This window comes from Pan paniscus, chromosome 2 (genome assembly GCF_029289425.2).
Source record: "Pan paniscus chromosome 2, NHGRI_mPanPan1-v2.0_pri, whole genome shotgun sequence".
NCBI lineage: Eukaryota > Metazoa > Chordata > Mammalia > Primates > Hominidae > Pan > Pan paniscus.
The window spans coordinates 119,155,741-119,175,968 of record NC_085926.1 but is presented as its reverse complement, the minus strand read 5'-3'; the positions used below and the strand labels follow the sequence as shown (position 1 = coordinate 119,175,968).

The 20,228-nt window shown below is 37.9% G+C and overlaps 1 protein-coding gene across 8 annotated transcripts in view; it reads right to left on the bottom strand.

The window, feature by feature from the left end:
- The window catches only part of STXBP5L (syntaxin binding protein 5L), a 507,233-nt gene that overhangs the window by 208,139 nt on the left and 278,866 nt on the right, over nucleotides 1-20,228 (bottom strand). For all 8 annotated transcript variants that reach the window (XM_003825169.4, XM_008950467.3, XM_003825168.4 and 5 more), the window contains one exon: nucleotides 3,769-3,847. In XM_003825169.4, the coding sequence (XP_003825217.1) occupies nucleotides 3,769-3,847 (79 nt within the window). The remainder of the gene's footprint in view (nucleotides 1-3,768; nucleotides 3,848-20,228) is intronic.

Genomic DNA, 20,228 nt, shown 5'->3' with positions numbered 1-20,228 from the left:
CTATGCAGCCATGAAAAAAGATGAGTTCACGTCCTTTGTAGGGACATGGATGAAGCTGGAAACCATCATTCTCAGCAAACTATCACAAGGACAAAAAACCAAACACTGCATGTTCTCATTCATAGGTGGGAATTGAACAATGAGAACACTCGGAAACAGGAAGGGGAACATCACACACTGGGGCCTGTCATGGGGTGGGGGGAGAGGGGAGGGATAGCATTGGGAGATATACCTAATGTAAATGATGAGTTAATGGGTGCAGCACACCAACATGGCACATGTATACATATGTAACAAACCTGCACGTTGTGCACATGTACCCTAGAACTTAAAGTATAATAATAAAATAAAAATAAAAAATAAAAAAACATTAAAAAATAGGAATGCTTTTACAGTGTTGTTGGGAGTGTAAATTAGTTCCACCATTGTGGCGATTCCTCAAGGATCTAGAACCAGAAATACCATTTGACCGAGCAATCCCATTTCTGAGTATGTATCCAAAGGATTATAAATCATTCTACTATAAAGACACATGCACATGTATGTTTACTGCAGCACTATTCACTATAGCAAAGACTTGGAACCAACCCAAATGCCCATCAATGATAGATTGGGTAACGAAAATGTAGCACATATACACCATGGAATAATACTGTGCAACTATTAAGAAAGACAAGTTCATGTCCTTTGCAGGGACATGGATGAAGCTGGAAACCATCATTCTCAGCAAACTAACACCGGAACAGAAAACCAAACACTGCATATTCTCACTCATAATTGGGAATCGAACAATGAGAATACATGGACATAGGGAGGGGAACATCACACACCGTGGCCTGTTGGGGGTTGTGGGGGTTGGGAGGCTAGGGGAGGGATAGCATTAGGAGAAATACCTAATGTAGATGATGGGTGCAGCAAACCACCATGGCACGTGTATAACTATGTAACAAACCTGCACTTTTTACACATGTATTCCAAAACTTAAAGTATAATAAACTATATATAATGTGAAAAAAACCCATAAAATAATACCACAAGCTGCTAGGAACAGTTAATATAGTGTCCTGCACCTTAATAATCCTTGAAGTGCAATACTACATAAGAAATATTGTAAATAATGTTGAACCTGAAAACTCAAGCAAAGCTTAAACTATAAGTAATATTTCAAGAGGCAAAATATATGTCATATATTTCATATTTCCATTAATAATGATTAAATTTGAAACTTTCTAATACTTTAGTTATAATGGTATAAAACAGTGGTTTTTTGTTATTAGTATTTTTTTACTATTACACTTTAAGTTCTAGGGTACTTGTGCACAACATGCACGTTTGTTACATATGTATACATGCACCATGTTGGTGTGCTGCACCCATTAACTCGTCATTTACATTAGATATATCTCCTAATACTATCCTTCCCCCCTCCCCCCACCCCATGACAGGCCACGGTGTGTGATGTTCGCCTTCCTGGGTCCAAGTGTTCTCATTGTTCAGTTCCCACCTATGAGTGAGAACATGTGGTGTTTGGTTTTCTGCCCTTGGGATAGTCTGCTGAGAATGATGGTTTCCAGCTTCATCCATGTCCCTACAAAGGACATTAACTCATCCTTTTTTATGACTGCATAGTATTCCATGGTGTATATGTGCCACATTTTCTTAATCCAGTCTATCACTGATGGACATTTGGGTTGGTTCCAAGTCTTTGCTATTGTGAATAGTGCTGCAATAAACATACATGTGCATGTGTCTTTATAGCAGCATGATTTATAATCCTTTGGGTATATACCCAGTAAGGAGATGGCTGGGTCAAATGGTATTTCTAGTTCTAGATCCCTGAGGAATCGCCACACTGTCTTCCACAATGGTTGAACTAGTTTACAGTCCCACCAACAGTGTAAAAGTGTTCCTATTTCTCCACATCCTCTCCAGCACCTGTTTTTTCCTGACTTTTTAATGATCGCCATTCTAACTGGTGTGAGATGGTATCTCACTGTGGTTTTGATTTGCATTTCTCTGATGGCCAGTGATGATGAGCATTTTTTCATGTGTCTTTTGGCTGTATAAATGTCTTCTTTTGAGAAATGTCTGTTCATATCCTTCACCCACTTTTTGATGGGTTTGTTTGATTTTTTCTTGTAAATTTTTGGAGTTCATTGTAGATTCTGGATATTAGCCCTTTGTCAGATGAGTAGATTGCAAAAATTTTCTCCCATTCTGTAGGTTGCCTGTTCACTCTGATGGTAGTTTCTTTCACCGGACAGAAGCTCTCTAGTTTAATTAGATCCCATTTGTCAATTTTGGCTTTTATTGCCATTGCTTTTGGTGTTTTAGACATGAAGTCCTTGCCCACCTCTATGTCCTGCATGGTATCGCCTAGGTTTTCTTCTAGGGTTTTTATGGTTTTAGGTCTAACATTTAAGTCTTTAATCCACCGTGAATTAATTTTTGTATAAGGTGTAAGTAAGGGATCCAGTTTCAGGTTTCTACATATGGCTAGCCAGTTTTCCCAGCACCATTTATTAAATAGGGAATCCTTTCCCCATTTCTTGTTTTTGTCAGGTTTGTCAAAGATCAGATGGTTGTAGATGTGTGGCGTTATTTCTGAGGGCTCTGTTCAAACAGTGTTCATTTTTATCAGTGAATGTATAGTAGGCTAAAGAGATATCTATATATAGATAAAATAACAGGTTAAAAATGAGCATAATTTTGTACTATTAAAATTTTAAAAGAGCAGTTATAAACAAACATTCAGTATACCTATGATACCAAGAAAACATTATAAAATGATCATATTATTAATATAAACTAGGATTATTTAATTTGAATTAAAATAAATTTAATGTTTAGGCAAGATTTATTATGGTAATTCTCAATGAGTGTATTGCCACTAATTATTATTGCCAAGTAAAAGGAACTTGTTGATTTATAGGATATGGCTACTTTTTTTTTTTTTGAGACAGAGTCTCGCTCTGTTGCACAGGTTGAAGGGCAGCGGCAGCATCTTGGCTCACTGCAACCTCCACCTCCTGGGCTCAAAGGATTCTTGTGCCTCAGCCTCCCAATTAGCTGGGATTACAGGCACATGCCACCATGCCCAGCTAATTTTTTTGTGTGTTTCTAGCAGAGGCAGGGTTTTGCCATGTTGCCCAGGCTCGTCTCGATCTCCTGACCTCAGGTGATCCACCCGCCTTAGCCTCCCAAAGTGCTGGGGTTACAGGCGTGAGGCAGGGCACCCAGCCAGATATAGCTACTTTAAACACAAAATAATATTTTACTAAATATTATTATTTTTGTATTTTTCAACACCTTAAAATTTAGTACTTTTTATTACATTAATATACACAACTTTATCTTTCGAACAAACTGTAATCTTCCGACTTCAGAATGTAAGATCTTAAAGTACAGACACTTGGTTATGTATTTAAGTCTTTCACATCCAATATTAACGGGCACATTGCTTCTGCTTAATAAATCCTGCTACTTGTAATATGCATGGCCAGAAGTCCTTTACTGTTAAAATTAATGTGTATAATACTTGTCTAAATGTTCATTAAGAATCCTGAAATAATTAACACTTGTAATTTATAATAATCATAATAATAATCATCAGAGATATGTCTACGAGACAAGTCAATTATGTTAATATTGAGGATTCAGTTGTCTTTACAATTTTGTAAAACGTTAAACAATATCTTAACATTAAAGGTCATCTGCATTTTTTGTCTCTGCTTCATATCCCTCTTTCCCTAAAGTAAAAATGCATACCTGTTTTTGCAGGTCTTGTATTCTACTTTAAGAATTGGTTTACAAGATTCAGATTTTCTTCCTTCTCTTTGACTTTTTCCTAAAGAAAAAAAATATTTAATTGAATCTAATTTAAATTATATTCATCTGTAAGAATTAAAAAATTTGACTAAAGGAATTTAAAGATAAAGGAATAATAATGTTAATTCTATGTTTGTCATAATAGGATAAACTTATATCTACGAATCCCAATATTTTTGTTGAATTTGTAAACAATCTTTAGAGTTGCAATAATTGTCTGCTATATAATTCATAAAATTACCTGTAAAATTATATAACTTTTATCACTTTACATCCTTCACACATAAATCTAATTTCATGTGGAGTTATTTTAATTATTTAAGTTTGAAGACAAAATAAGTTTAGAATTGAAGACCACACATACATACTTATCTACATAATGAAATGTATTACTATTGCTATGGTTTGAATGTGTCCCCCAAAATTCATGTGTTGGAAACTTAATCCCCAATGCAACAGTATTGAGAATGAGACTTTTAAGAGGTGATTAGGACATGGGGGCTTTGCCCTCATGGATTAATTAATACAGTTATTGTGAGAGTGGGTTGGTTATCATGGGAGTGGGTTTCTGATGAAAGGATTAGCTCAGCGCCCTTCCCTCTCTTGCACATCTCTCAACATGTGATACCTTCCACCATGTTATAACACAGTAAGAAGTCCCTCATCAGATGTTGCCCCTCAATCTTGGCCTTTACAGCCTCCAGAATCATAAGCCAAATAAACCTCTATTTTTTATACATTGCGTAGTGTGTAGTATTCTGTTACAGCAACACGAAACAGACTAGGACAACAATGACAATCCATACTAGGATCAATATTTTATCTATAATACATGCAAACTCCTTTCATACAGAGAAATACTTGCTATTTAAAGCATACAATGAACTATTAAAATTATTCTATCAAATACATTTTTTAAAACTTCCATTAGACAATGAACACAGATACTACATTTCATGATTTTTAAAAATCATTTTAATGATGTATTCATTTTGCATAAAACAAAAATGATAATTTCTTATAGGGGATGGGTTATTCTGTTTAGACTCCATAAGATTTTGAATAAAGGATCAAAAAGAGAAGGAAATAGAAGTGAAGCTACTTCTGCACATAACATGCTTATCTTTCTAGTTATGCTTTCAGTTTAATTCTTTCTCATTTTGGTTAAACTGGCTTGTGTTCTGAAATGCAATATTTGTTTCTTTTTTATTTTCAGTAAGTACCCTTATTTATTCTTGTATTACCACAGTTGTTTATCTATTACATAGATACCTATGTAATACATTGTTTATCTATTACATATCTATTACATAGAAGTTTACATGCATATAGCTTTAAATTTTCAGATTAGCTTCAGAATAACATAAGCATATCCAAATAGGATATCAAGATAGCTTTATTCAACTTGTTTAAAGGGCAAGGAATTAACAAACAACAAATCAATATCTGCTGCTTGGCATGCTTTCTGAAATTGCCTTTTCTTTATTTTACCCTATGTTGACTAAAGAAGAAACAAATAATAAAAAATTGACCATAATCATTCACACTGTACAAAAATATACATACTGTGCCATATGTAAAATAGAATTGCTAACATTATATGTAGATCATGATGCCTTAGAAAGAGAAAACTTTTGCTCAGGAACTTATCTGAACAATAGTCTTTTTTTTTTGAGACAGAGTCTCGCTCTGTCACCCAGGCTGGAGTGCAGTGGTGCGATCTTGGCTCATTGCAACCTCTGCCTCCTGGGTTCAAGTGATTCTCCTGCCTCAGCCTCCCGAGTAGCTGGAACTACAGGTGTGTGCCACCATGCCCAGCTAATTTTTTGTATTTTTAGTAGAGACAGAATTTCACCGTGTTAGCCAGGATGGTCTCAATCTCCTGACCTCGTGATCCACCTGTTCTCAGCCTCCCAAAGTCCTGGGATTACAGGCATGAGCCACCAAGCCCAGCCCTGAACAATAGTCTTAAGATTGAGAAATAGATGGTTGGAGATTACTGGCTTTGGTAATGATGTGGGAATAGAGAGAAATAAAAAAGTGACACAGCCAGGGGAGAGATCCACTCCCCTTAGTTTATATGTCTTTTCCATCCAGCACTTCACTAAATTGTCAAACCATTAATTGAACAAAACAGTATATTTGCAGTTGTTTGTACATATTAAAGCATTTTTAATCAATATACATCAGAGTCATCAATTGATTTCAGTGGGAAAGAATAATTATATAATTACTTGTTAAGTTAACATTTTCCTTCAATTTCCAACTCTACCAATTTATTCTTGGGAGAGAATTTTTGTGCTTTGATTATACTTATTGACTGTCACTAATTGAAACATGATTAAATGTCATGTTGTGTATCACAACATTATCAACAATTATATTTCTTACTATTCCTAACATTCAGAGTAGTGTACCAAGTGTTAGGGTATTAAACAACTGAATTCCAGAGGCTTAAAATTCACTGTATTAAAAAATAAGTAAAAATGACAATATGAAGTACTATAATGAAATGAGTGATAAGCATAAAGTGCTGTAGAGGTTGAGATTAAAACTGGTTTTACTGACAGGCCAATTTGACTAGATTAAAAGATTTGTGAAGGGAAATAGGGGAAATAATGTTAATGAGGTACAAAATAGCCAATCAATGGCAATCTCTAAACTTATTTTCAGTATAGACAATGGAGAGTTATGAGAAGCTTTCAAGTTAGGGAGTGATGAGTGTAAAGCAATGTTTCAAAAATATTAATGTGTCTTCATTTAATAGAGCAATTTTGAGGGTGTAAGAGACTGATGCTGGAAGAACACAGAGATTATTGCAATAGCACAGAAAAAAAAACAGAAAAAAAGAATGAAGGAGTATGAACAATCTCAAAGAAATGTGGAATACTGTTAATCACAAGAATATACATAATTGAAATAGAAGAAAAGGAAAGAAAGGAATACAAACTTTTTAAAAATAATGGTTGAAAACTTTCCTAAATTTGAAAAAAACATTATCTATGCTTTAAGAAGTTCAATAAACTCCAAGTAGGATAAAGAAATCTCTACTCAGAAACATCCCAGTAAACATGCTTAAAAGAAAAAAAATAAAACACCTTGAAAGCAGTGTGTACAAAAGAACCCTATTAAGATTAACAGCTAACTTTTAGAAACGATGGAGGCTGAAAGGCAATGGAATGTGATAAGACATATTTAAAATAGTAGAAGAAAAAAAGTCTGCCAACCAAGAGTCTTATGTTGAGCAAAACTGTCTTTCAAAAATAAAGATGAAATAAAGATAATTTCCAGATAAACAAAAACTGAGAGAATTTGTTGATAACAGAGCTATCTTACAAAAAATACTAAAAAAAGTCCTTCAGGCTGAAAGAAAGTGACCCCAGCAAGTAATTTAAGTCTACACAAAGAACAGAGTACCAGTAAAGGTAACTAGGTAGATAATTACAATGACATAATTGCATATGTATTCTCCAACCACCTCTTAACTGACTTAAAAATCAATTATATAAAACAATATGTATATAATTGTATTGTGAGATCTGTATATATATTTGCCAATAACAAGAAAAAGAAGGTGGGTGAGAGCAAAGCTGTATTGGAACAAGGAAAAGATACCAGTTGGTAATTTGAATCTACAGCAACAAATGAAGAAAACCAAAAATGATAAGCAAAAACATCAATGTAACAGATTCTGTGAATATATACTTGATCTACATTTTTTGTCAACATTCTTAAAAGACATACAATTATATAAGATTTAATAATAATTTAATTTAAATAATGTATTATTGGATTTGCAGCACATATAGATATAAAACGTATAACAAAAAATTGGACAAAAAAAGAAGAAGAGCAGAGCACAATGGCTGATTCCTGTAATCCCAGCAATTTGGGAGGCCAAGGTGGGTGGATCACCTGAGGTCAGGAGTTCAAGACCGGCCTGGCCAACATGGTGAAACCCTGTCCTTACTAAAAATACAAGAATTAGTCAGGTGTGGTGGCACGTGCCAGTAATCCCATCTACTCGGGAGGCTGAGGCACGAGAATCCCTTGAACCCAGGAGGGGGCCAATATTCAACATTCTTAAAGAAAATAATTTTCAAACGAGAATTTCATATCCAGCCAAGCTAAGCTTAATAAGCACATAAATAAAATGCTTTCCAGACAAGGCAAATGTTGAGGGATATTGTCACCACCAGGCCTGCCTTACAAGAGCTCCTGAAGGAAGCACTAAATATGGAAAAAAAAAACAACTAGTATCGGCCACTGCAAAAACATACAAAAATATAAAGACCAATGACACTGTGAAGAAACTGCATCAACTAATGTATAAAATAACCAGTTAGCATCATAATTATAGGATCAAATTCACACACAACAATATTAACTTTTAATGTAAATGGGCTAAAGTCTCCAATTAAAGACAAGACAGATAAATTGGATAAAGAATCAAGACCCATCGATGTGCTGCATCAGGAGACCCATCTCACATGTAAAGACACACTTAGGCTCAAAATAAAAAGATGGAGGAATATTTACCAAGCAAATGGAAAGCAAAAAACAGTAGGGGTTGCAATCCTAGTCTCTGATAAAACAGACTTTAAACCAACAAAGATCAAAAAAGGAAAAGAAGGACATTACATAATGGTAAAGGGATCAATGCAACAAGAAGTGCTAACTATCCTAAACATATATGCTCCCAATACAGTGGTATCCACATACTGGGATATGAGCCAATATACCACCCAGATTCATAAGACAAGTTCTTAGAGGACTACAGAGACTTGGACTCCTGCATAGCAATAGTGGGAGAATTTAACACCCCACTATCAATATTAGACAGATCAACAAGACAGAAAATTAACAAGGATATTCAGGACTTGAACTTGGCCCTGGACCAAGAGGACCTAATAGACATCTGCAGAACTCTCCACCACAAATCAACAGAATATACATTCTTCTCAGTGCCACATAACACTTATTCTAAAATTGACCACATAATTGGAAACAAAACACTCCTCAGCAAATGCAAATGAATGGAAATCATAACAAACAGTCTCTCAGACCACAGTGCAATCAAATTAGAACTCAGGATTAAGAAATTCACTCAAAACCACACAACTAATGGAAATTGAATAACCTGCTCCTGAATGACTACTGGGTAAATAACAAAATTAAGGCAGAAATAAATAAGCTATTTGAAACCAATGAGAACAAAGAGAGAGACAACGAGCCCAGAATCTCTGGGACACAGCTAAAGCAGTGTTAAGAGCAGAATTTATAGCACTAAATGCTCACATCAGAAAGCAAGAAAGATAAAAAATCAACACACTAACATCACAATGAAAAAAACTAGAGAAGAAAGAGCAAACAAATTCAAAAGCTAGCACAAGACAAGAAATAACTAAGATCAGAGTGGAACTGAAGGAGACAGAGACATGAGAAACTGTTCAAAAAATCAATGAATCCAGAAGCAGGTTTTTTGAAAAGCTTAACAAAATAGACTGCTAGCTAGACTAATGAAGAAGAAAAGAGAGAAGAATCAAATAGATGCAATAAGAAATGATAAAGGGGATATCACCACTGATCACATAGAAATACAAACTACCATCAGAGAATACTATTAGCACCTCTATGCAAATAAACTAGAAAATCTGGAAGAAATGGATAAATTCCTGGACACATACACCCTCCCAAGACTAAAACAGGAAGAAGTTAAATCCTGGAATGTACCAATAACAAGCTCTGAAATTGAGGCAGTAATTAATAGCCTACCAACCAAAAAAGTCCAAGAATGGATAGATTCACAGCCAAATTCTACCAGAGGTACAAAGAGGAGCTGGAACCATTCCTTCTGAAACTATTCCAAACAAAAGAAAAAGAGGCACTCCTCCCTAACTCATTTTGTGAGGCCAACATCATCCTGATACCAAAACCTGGCAGAAACACAAGAAAAAAAGAAAATTTCAGGCCAATATCCCTGATGAACATCAATACGAAAATCTTCAATAAAATACTGTCAGACCAAATCCAGCAGCACATCAAAAAGCTTACCCACCAAGATCAAGTCGACTTCACCCCTGGGATGCAAGGCTAGCTCAACATACACAAGTCAATAAACATAATCCATCACATAAACAGAACGAATGACAAAAACCACGTGATTATCTCAATAGATGCAGAAAAGGGCCTTTGATCAAATTCAACATCCTTTCATGCTAAAAACTCTCAATAAACTAGGTATTGATAGAAGATATGTAAAAATAATAAAAGCTATTTATGAAAAACCCACAGCCAATATCATACTGAATGTGCAAAAGCTGGAAGCATTCCCTTTGAAAACTGGCACAAGACAAGGATGCGGTCTCTCACCACTCCTATTCAACATAGTATTAGAAGTTCTGGCCAGGGCAATCAGGCAAGAGAAAGAAATGAAAGGTATTCAGTTAGGAAAAGAGGAAGTCATATTGTCTCTGTTTGCAGATGACAAGATTGTATATTTAGAAAACCCCATCATCTCAGCCCAAAATCTCCTTAAGCTGATAAGCAACTTCAGCAGAGTCTCAAGATAGAAAATCAGTGTGCAAAAATCACAAGCATTCCTATACATCGATAATAGACAAGTAGAGAGCCAAATCATGAGTGAACGCCTATTCATAATTGCTACAAAGAGAATAAAATACCTAGGAATACAACTTACAAGGGACGTAAAGGACCTCTTCAAGGAGAATGACAAACCACTGCAAGGTAATCAGAGAGCACACAAACAAACGGAAAAAAATTGTATGCTCATGGATAGGAAGAATCAATATTGTGAAATGGCCATACTGTTCAAAGTAACTTATAGATTCAATGAAATTCCAACAAGCTACCTTTGACTTTCTTTGCAGAATTAGAAAAATCTACTTTAAATTTCATATGGAACCAAAAAATAACCCGTATAGCTAAGACAATCCTAAGCAAAAAGAACAAAGCTAGAAGCATCACACTACCTGAGTTCACACTATACTACAAGGCTACAGTAACCAAAACAGCATGGTACTGGAACCAAAACAGATATATAGACCAATGAAACAGAACAAAGACCTCAGAAATAATACCACACATCTACAACCATCTGATCTTCAACAAACTTGGCAAAAACAAGCAATGGGGAAGAGATTCCCTATTTAATAAATGGTGCTGGGAAAACTGGCTAGCCATATGCAGAAAACAGAAACTGGACCTCCTCCTTACACCTTATACAAAAATTAGCTCAAGAAGAATTAAAGACTTAAATGTAAGACCTAAACACATAAAAAATCCTAGAAGAAAACCTAGGCAATACCATTCAGGACATAGGCATGGGCAAAGACTTCATGACTAAAACATCAAAAGCAATGGCAACAAAAGCCAAAATTGACATATGGGATCTAATAAAACTTATGAGTTTCTGCACAGCAAAAGAAACTATCATCAGAGTGAACAGGCAACCTACAGAATGGGAGAAAATTTTTACAAGCTATCCATCTGACAAAGGTCTAATATCCAGAATCTACAAGGAACTTAAACAAATTTACAGGAAAAAAAAAAACATCAAAAAGTGGGAGAAGTATGTGAACAGACACTTCACAAAAGACATTTATGCAGCTAAGAAAGATATGAAAAAAGGTTCATCATCACTGGTCATTAGAGAAATGCAAATCAAAACCACAATGAGATACCATCTCACGCCAGTTAGAATGGCTATTAAAGAGTCAGGAAAGAACAGACGCTGGTGAGTCTGTGAATAAATAGTAATGCTTTTACACTGTTGGTGGCAGTGTAAATTACTTCAATCAATGTGGAAGACAGTGTTGTGGTTCCTCAAGGATCTAGAACCGGAAACACCATTTGACCCAGCAATCCCACTCCTGGGTATATATCCAAAGGATTATAAATAATTCTACTATAAAGACACATGCATGCATATGTTTATTGCACTACTATTCACAATAGCAAAAACTTGGAACCAACCCAAATGTCCATCAGTGATAGACTGGATTAAGAAAATGCGGCACATATACACCATGGAATACTATGCAACCATAAAATAGAATGAGTTCATGTCCTTTGCCGGGACATAGATGAAGCTGGAAGCCATCATTCTCAGCAAATTTACATAGGAACAGAAAACCAAACTCTCACTCATAATTGGGAGTTGGACAATGAGAACACATGGACCCAGGGAGGGGAACATCAAATATCGGGGCATGCTGTGGGGTAGGGGTGATGGGGAGGGAGAGTATTAGGACAAATACCTAATGCATGCGGGGCTTAAAACCTAGATGATGGGTTGACAGGCGCAGCAAAACACCATGGCACATGTATACCTATGTAACAAACCTACACATTCTGCCTATGTATCCCAGAACTTAAAGTAAATAAATAAATAAATAGAAATTAAATTTTTTAAAAATATTCATTTAATGTTAAAAATCAGTAAAGGAGGAGTACAAGGAAAAAAGGCATGAACATATGGAAAATAAAAACTAAATTTACAGACATCAATCTAACAGTACCAACAATAACACTAAATGTGAATTGATTAAACATTCCAATCAAAAGGAAGATATAGTATGACTGCACAAAACAAGCAAATAGTATCCAACTATATGCTTTCTACAGGAGACACGCTTTGATCAAAGATACAAAAAAGTTTAAAGCAAACCATAAAAAAGGACATAACATGGAAATAGCAGCCGTAAGAAATCTTCAGTGGCTCTACTAACATCTGACTGAATAACAAACGAAAGAAACGAAAAATACTTTGTGAAGAATGAAATGAAGATATAACATACTAAAAACTCCAGTATGCAGCTTAAACAATGCTGAGAGGAAAATTTATAGCCATAAGCAAGTATGTTAAAGAAAGGAAAAGAGAAGAAAAGAAAAGAAAAGAAAAGAAAAAAAGGCTGAGCCCAGTGGGTTGCACCTGAAATCCCAGCACTTTGGGAGGCTGGGGTGGAAAGATTGCTTGAGTCCAGGGTATTGAGACCAGACTGGGCAACATAGGTAGACCCTGTCTCAATCAATCAATCAATCAATCAATCAATAATCTGGGCATGGTAGCAAAGGCCTGTAGTCCCAACTACTTGAAAGGCTCAGGTGGGAGGATCACTTGAGCCAGGGAGGTTGAGGCTGCAGTGAGCCGTGATCCATGATCATGCCACTGCACTCCTGCCTGCGTGACAGAATGGGACCCTGTCTCAAAAAAAGGAAAAAAGAAAAGAAAATTACCTCAAATCAATATCCTCACCATTCACATTAAAATATAGAAAAATAAAAAAAAACTAAACTGAAAGCAAACAGAAAAAAGGAAATAAAGATTATAGCACAAATTAATGAAGTATTAAAGAAAAACATATACAAAAGCAAATAATCTAAAAGTTGGTTCTTTGAACACAGATAAAAGGAAAGACCTCCGTTTTTATGGACTGGGAGAATTAATATTGCCGGGTGCGGTGGCTCATGCCTGTAATCCCAGCACTTTGGGAGGCCGAGGCAGGTGGATTACCTGAGGTAAAAAGTTTGAGACCAGCCTGACCAACATGGTGAAATCCCATCTCTACTAAAAATACAAAAAAAATTAGCCAGGCATGTCGTGGGAGGCTGAGGCAGGAGAATTGCTTGAACCCGGGAGGCAGAGGTTGCGGTGAGCCAAGATTGTGCCACTGCACTCCAGCCTGGGTGAGAGAGCAAGACTGTCTTAAAAAAAAAAAAAGAATTGATATTGTTAAAATCCCCATGCTATCCAAACTGATCTATAGATTCAATGAAATCCCTATGTATGAAAATACTAAGGAAATACTCTACAGAAATAGAAAAAAAAATCCTAAAATTCACATGGAACCACAAAAGACCCCAAATAGCCAAAGTACTATTGAACAAGAATAACAACGCTGGAGGCATCCCACTTTCTGATTTCAAAATATATTACAAAGTTAAGTGGGATTGAATCAAACTAAAAAGCATCTGCAGAGCAAAGAAAACAAGCAATAGAGTGACAAATGTGTCCCAGGGGGCAGGGCCAGGGCTTGGATCCTACTGTGTGCCCAGTCTCCTTCTCTTCCCTGCAGGTTCCACCATTCTCCCATCCTAATGGCATCATTAGGGATTGGAAAGCAGGTATTGTTGATGGGAACCAGGAGATTTGAGCTGTAGTCCTGTCCCCACTGCTCACTGACTTCGTCCTTGGATGAGTCACGCAATCTATTAGTTTACTAGAGCAGAAAATGTGATACACATACACACACTAATTCACTGAAATATTATTCAGCTTTTATAATAAAGTAAATCCTGACATTTATGACAACTTGGATGAACCTGGAGGATATTATGCTAAGTGAAACAATTCAGACACAGAAAGACAAATATTGCATTATCTCACATATGCAAAAGTGGAAATACACCTAGACAAAGTAGAATGGTGGTTGCGAGGGTAAAGCAGGGGAGGGGAGAAGGAAGAAAATGACAATTATGTGACGCAATGGATGTTAATTTATATAAAATATTGAGTTGTATACCTTAAATATATTCAATTTTTGTCTCATAATTCAATAAAGCTGGAAAAAAGCAGCTTCTTTGAAAAGGTCAAAACGGTTGACAAAACTTTAGCTAGGTTGACCAAGACAAGAAGAGAAACTAACATTATTATAATCAAGAGCAAAGGCCGGGCACAGTGGCTCACACCTGTAATCCCAGCACTTTGGGAAGCCGAGGTGGGCAGATCACGAGGTCAAGAGATCGAGACCATCCTGGCCAACATAATGAAATCCCGTCTAAATTTTGTATTAAAAAAATACAAAAATTAGCTGGGCATGGTGGCGTGTGCCTGTGGTCTCAGCTACTCGGGAGGCCGAGGCTGAAGAATCACTTGAACGTAGGAGGCGGAGGTTGCAGTGAGCCAAGATCTCGCCACTGCACTCCAGCCTGGTGACAGAGCTAGACTTCATCTCAAAAAAAAAAAAAAAAAAAAAAAAAAAATAGTGAAAAGAGGGACCTATCTCAGAGAATTAAAAAGATTGTAATGGAGTATTATGAATAACAATATTCCAACAAATCAGATAACCTGTACAAAATGGATAAATTCCTAGAAAACCACAAACTATCAAAACTGACTTTAGAAGATATGAATAGACAAAACAAGTAATGAAATGAATTTGTAATTGGAAAAATCTCTCACAAAGAATAGCCCAGGCCCAGAGGGCTTCACTGTTGAATTCTACCCAACATTTGAGGAAGAATTAGTATCAATTTTTCACAAACCGTCCAAAAAAACAGAAGAGGAGGAAACACTTCCCAACTCATTCTATGAGGCCACTTCTTATAGCAGTCTGTTATGTCCTCTAAATGTTAAACACAAAGTTACTTTTTTTTTTTTCAAGGCAGGGAGTGCAGTGGCATGATCATAGCTCACTGCAGCCTGGAACTCCTGGGCTCAAGCAATCCTGGGCTCAAGCAATCCTCCTGCCTAGGCCTCAAAAAGCACTGATAAATAAATAAATAAAATATGATAAAATGGAATCTTATTCACCAATAAATAGGAATAAAGTACTCATACGACATGAATGAATCGTGAAAGAATTTTGTTAAGAGAAAAAAGCCAGTGACAAAATGCCAAATATTGTATGGTTTTATTGCTTTGAAATGGCTATAACAAACAAATTCATACACACAGAGACTAAAGTAGTCATTGCCTAGGGTTGCAAGGTTTGGAGAGAAAGGGGAGTAACTGGTAATAGGTACGTGGTTTCTTTTTAGAGTAATGAAAATATCGTAACATTGATTTGGTGATGGTTACAAACTTCACTGAATATACTCAAAATCATTGAATCATATACTTTAAATGGGGAAATTGTAGGATATGTCATTTTATTTCAATAAAACATTTACTAAAGCAAGCATCTAAAATTTCTTTTTATTATTATTATTATTATATGTTAACTTCTAGTGTACATGTGCACAATGTGCAAGTTTGTTACATAGGTATACATGTGCCATGCTGGTTTGCTGCACCCATTAACTTATCATTAACATTAGGTATTTCTCCTAATGCTATCCCTCCCCCTGACCCCTACCCCATGAGAGGCCCCCATGCGTGATGTTCCCTGTCCTGTGTCCAAGTGTTCTCATTGTTCAATTCCCACCTATGAGTGAGAACATACGGTGTTTGGTTTTCTGTCCTTGTGATAGTTTGCTGAGAATGATGGTTTCCAGCTTCATCCATGCCCCTGCAAAGGAAAATGAACTCATCCTTTTTATGGCTGCATAGTATTCCATGGTGTATATGTGCCACATTTTCTAAATCCAGTCTATCATTGATGGACATTTGGGTTGGTTCCAAGTTTTTGCTATTGTGAGTAGTGCCACAATAAACATACATGTGCATGTGTCTTTATATTAGCATGATTTATAATCCTTTGGGTATATACCCAGTAAAGGGATGGCTGGGTCAAATGGTATTTCTAGCTCTAGATCCATGAGGAATCACCACACTGTCTTCCACAATGGCTGAACTAATTTAAACTCCCACTAACAGTGTAAAAGTGTTCCTATTTCTCCACATCCTCTCCAGCACCTCTTGTTTCCTGACTTTTTAATGATCGCCATTCTAACTGGTGTGAGATGATATCTCACTGTGGTTTTGATTTGCATTTCTCTGGCAGCCAGTGATGATGAGCATTTTTTCATGTGTCTGTTGGCTGCATAGGTTTCTTTTTTTGAGAAGTGTCTGTTCATATCTTTGCCCACTTTTTGATGGGGTGGTTTGTTTTTTTCTTGTAAATTTGTTTAAGATCTTTGTAGATTCTGGATATTAGCCCTTTGTCAGATAGGTAGATTGTAAAAATTTTCTCCCATTCTGTAGGTTGCCTATTCACTGTGATGGCAGTTTCTTTTGCTGTGCAGAAGCTCTTTAGTTTAATTAGATCCCATTTGTCAATTTTGGCTTTTGTTGCCATTGCTTTTGGTGTTTTAGTTATGAAGTCCTTGCCCATGCCTATGTCCTGAATGATATTGCCTAGGTTTTCTTCTAGGGTTTTTATGGTTTTAGGTTTAACATTTAAGTCTTTAATCCATCTTGAATTAATTTTTGTATAAAGTGTAAGGAAGGGATCCAGTTTCAGCTTTCTACAGAGGGCTAGCCAGTTTTCCCAGCACCATTTATTAAACACGGAATCATTTCCCCATTGCTTGTTTTTGTCAGGTTTGTTGAAGATGAGATGGTTGTAGATGTGTGGTGTTATTTCTGAGGCCTCTGTTCTGTTCCATTGGTCTATCTCTCTGTTTTGGTACCAGTACCATGCTGTTTTGGTTACTGTAGCTTTGTAGTATAGTCTGAAGTCAAGTACCATGATGCCTCCAGCTTTGTTCTTTTGGCTTTGGATTGTCTTGGTAATGTGGGCTCTTTTTTGGTTCCATATGAACTTTAAAGTAGTGTTTTCCAATTCTGTGAAGAAAGTCATTGATAGCTTGATGGAGACAGCATTGAATCTATAAATTAACTTGGGGAGTATGGCCATTTTGATGATATTGATTCTTCCTATCCATGAGCATGGAATGTTCTTCCATTTGTTTGTGTCCCCTTTTATTTCCTAGAGCAGTGGTTTGTAGTTCTCCTTGAAGAGGTCCTTCACATCACTTGTAAGTTGTATGCCTAGCTGTTTTATTCTTTTTGAAGCAATTGTGAATGGGAGTTCACTCATGATTTGGCTGTCTGTTATTGGTGTATAAGAATGGTTGTGATTTTTGCACATTGATTTTGAATCCAGAGACTTCGCTGAATTTGCTTATCAGCTTTTTTTAAATTATACTTTCGGTTCTAGGCTACATGTGCACAATGTGCAGGTTTGTTACATATGTATACATGTGCCATGTTGGTGTGCTGCACCCATTAACTCATCATTTACATTAGGTATATCTCCCAATGCTATCCCTCCCCCCATCCCCCACCCCAAAACAGGCCCCTGTGTGTGATGTTCCCCACCCTGTGTCCCAGTGTTCTCATTGTTCAATTCCCACCTATGAGTGATAACGTGCTGTGTTTGGTTTTCTGTCCTTGCAATAATTTGCTGAGAATGATGGTTTCCAGCTTCATCCATGTCCCTGCAAAGGACAAGAACTCATCCTTTTATATGGCTGCATAGTATTCCATGGTGCATATGTGCCACATTTTCTTAATCCAGTCTATCACTGATGGACATTCGGGTTGGAGAATTCTTCAAATGGAAGAACATTCCATGCTCACGGATAGGAAGAATCAATATTGTGAAAATCAATGCCATCCCCATCAAGCTACCAATGACTTTCTTCACAGAATTGGAAGAAAAACTATCGCCCTATCCCTCTCCCTCTCCCTCTCCCTCTCCCTATCCCCTTTGCACAGTCTCCCTCTGATGCCCAGCCGAGGCGGGACTGTACTGCCGCTATCTCGACTCACTGCAACCTCCCTGCCTGATTCTCCTGCCTCAGCCTGCCGAATGCCTGGGATTGCAGGTGTGCGCCTCCACACCTGACTGGTTTTCGTATTTTTTGGTGGAGACGGGGTTTCTCTGTGTTGGCCGGGCTGGTCTCCAGCTCCTGACCGCGAGTGATCTGCCAGCCTCGGCCTCCCAAGGTGCCAGGATTGCAGAGGGAGTCTCGCTCACTCAGTGTTCAATGTTGCCCAGGCTGGAGTGCAGTGGCGTGATCTCGGCTCGCTACAACCTCCACCTCCCAGCCGCCTGCCTTGGCCTCCCAAAGTGCCGAGATTGCAGCCTCTGCCCGGCCGCCACCCCATCTAGAAAGTGAGGAGTGTCTCTGCCTGGCCGCCCATCGTCTGGGATGTGAGGAGCCCCTCTGCCTGGCCGCCCAGTCTGGGAAGTGAGGAGCGCCTCTTCCTGGCAGTCATCCCATCTAGGAAGTGAGGAGCGTCTCTGCCCGGCCGCCCATCGTCTGGGATGTGGGGAGCACCTCTGCCCCACCGCCCCGTCTGAGATATGAAGAGCTCCTCTGCCCGGCTGCGACCCCGTCTGGGAACTGAGGAGTGTCTCTGCCCCACCGCCACCCCGTCTGGGAGGTGAGGAGCATCTCTGACTGGCCGCCCCATCTGGGAATTGAGGAGCCCCTCCGCCCGGCAGCCGCCCCATCCGGGAGGTGGGGGGCAGCCCCCGCCCGGCCAGCCGCCCCATCCGGGAGGTGGGGGGCAGCCCCCGCCCGGCCAGCCGCCCCATCAGGGAGGTGGGGGGCAGCCGCCGCCCAGCCAGCTGCCCCGTCTGGGAGGTGGGAGGTGCCTCTGCCCGGCTGCCCCGTCTGGGAAGTGAGGAGCCCCTGTGCTCGGCCGCCACCCCATCTGGGAGGTGTACCCAACAGCTCATTGAGAAGGGGCCATGATGACGATGACGATGGCGGTTTTGTCGAATAGAAAAGGGGGAAATGTGGGGAAAAGAAAGAGAGATCAGATTGTTACTGTGTCTGTGTAGAAGGGGGTAGACATAGGAGACTCCATTTTGTTCTGTACTAAGAAAAATTCTTCTGCCTTGGGATGCTGTTAATCTATAACCTTATCCCCAATCCCGTGCTCTCTGAAACGTGCTGTGTCCACTAAGGGTTAAATGGATTAAGGGCAGTGCAAGATGTGCTTTGTTAAACAGATGCTTGAAGGCAGCATACTCCTTAAGAGTCATCACCACTCCCTAATCGCAAGTTCCCAGGGACACAAACACTGTGGAAGGTGGCAGGGCCCTCTGCCTAGGAAAACCAGAGACTTTGTTCACATGTTTATCTGCTGACCTTCCCTCCACTATTGTCCTATGAACCTACCAAATCCCCCTCTCTGAGAAACACCCAAGAATGATCAATAAATACTAAAAAAATTTTTTAAAAAATGGGACAAAAAACCAAAGCTTATTAAAATGGACAGTTTTCCCCAATTAATCTATAAACCTGAGAATGCCAAGATGCTTAAAGATATAATCGATTACACTTATAAGTGCTTTCTATGAAAGAGAGGAACAGGAATAATGAGAGATTGATTATGAATGTACTTATTTATAATATAACTGTTAGTGAATACATACTTTTTATTTGTTTATTTTAAGTTGGTCATTTTATTCACACGCAAATTATTCATTATGGAAAAATGAGTCAAATGTATAATTTAATGTAATAAAGGGAATCAAATAACAAACAAACAAAAAAAACTATTTTAAAGTTCATATGGAACCAAAAAAAGCCCGCATTGTCAAGACATTCTGAAGTCAAAAGAAAAAAGCTGGAGGCATCATGCTACCTGACTTCAAATTATACTACAAGGCTACAGTAACCAAAACAGCATGGTACTGGTTCCAAAACAGAGATATAGACCAATGGAACAGAATAGAGCCCTCAGAAATAATACCACA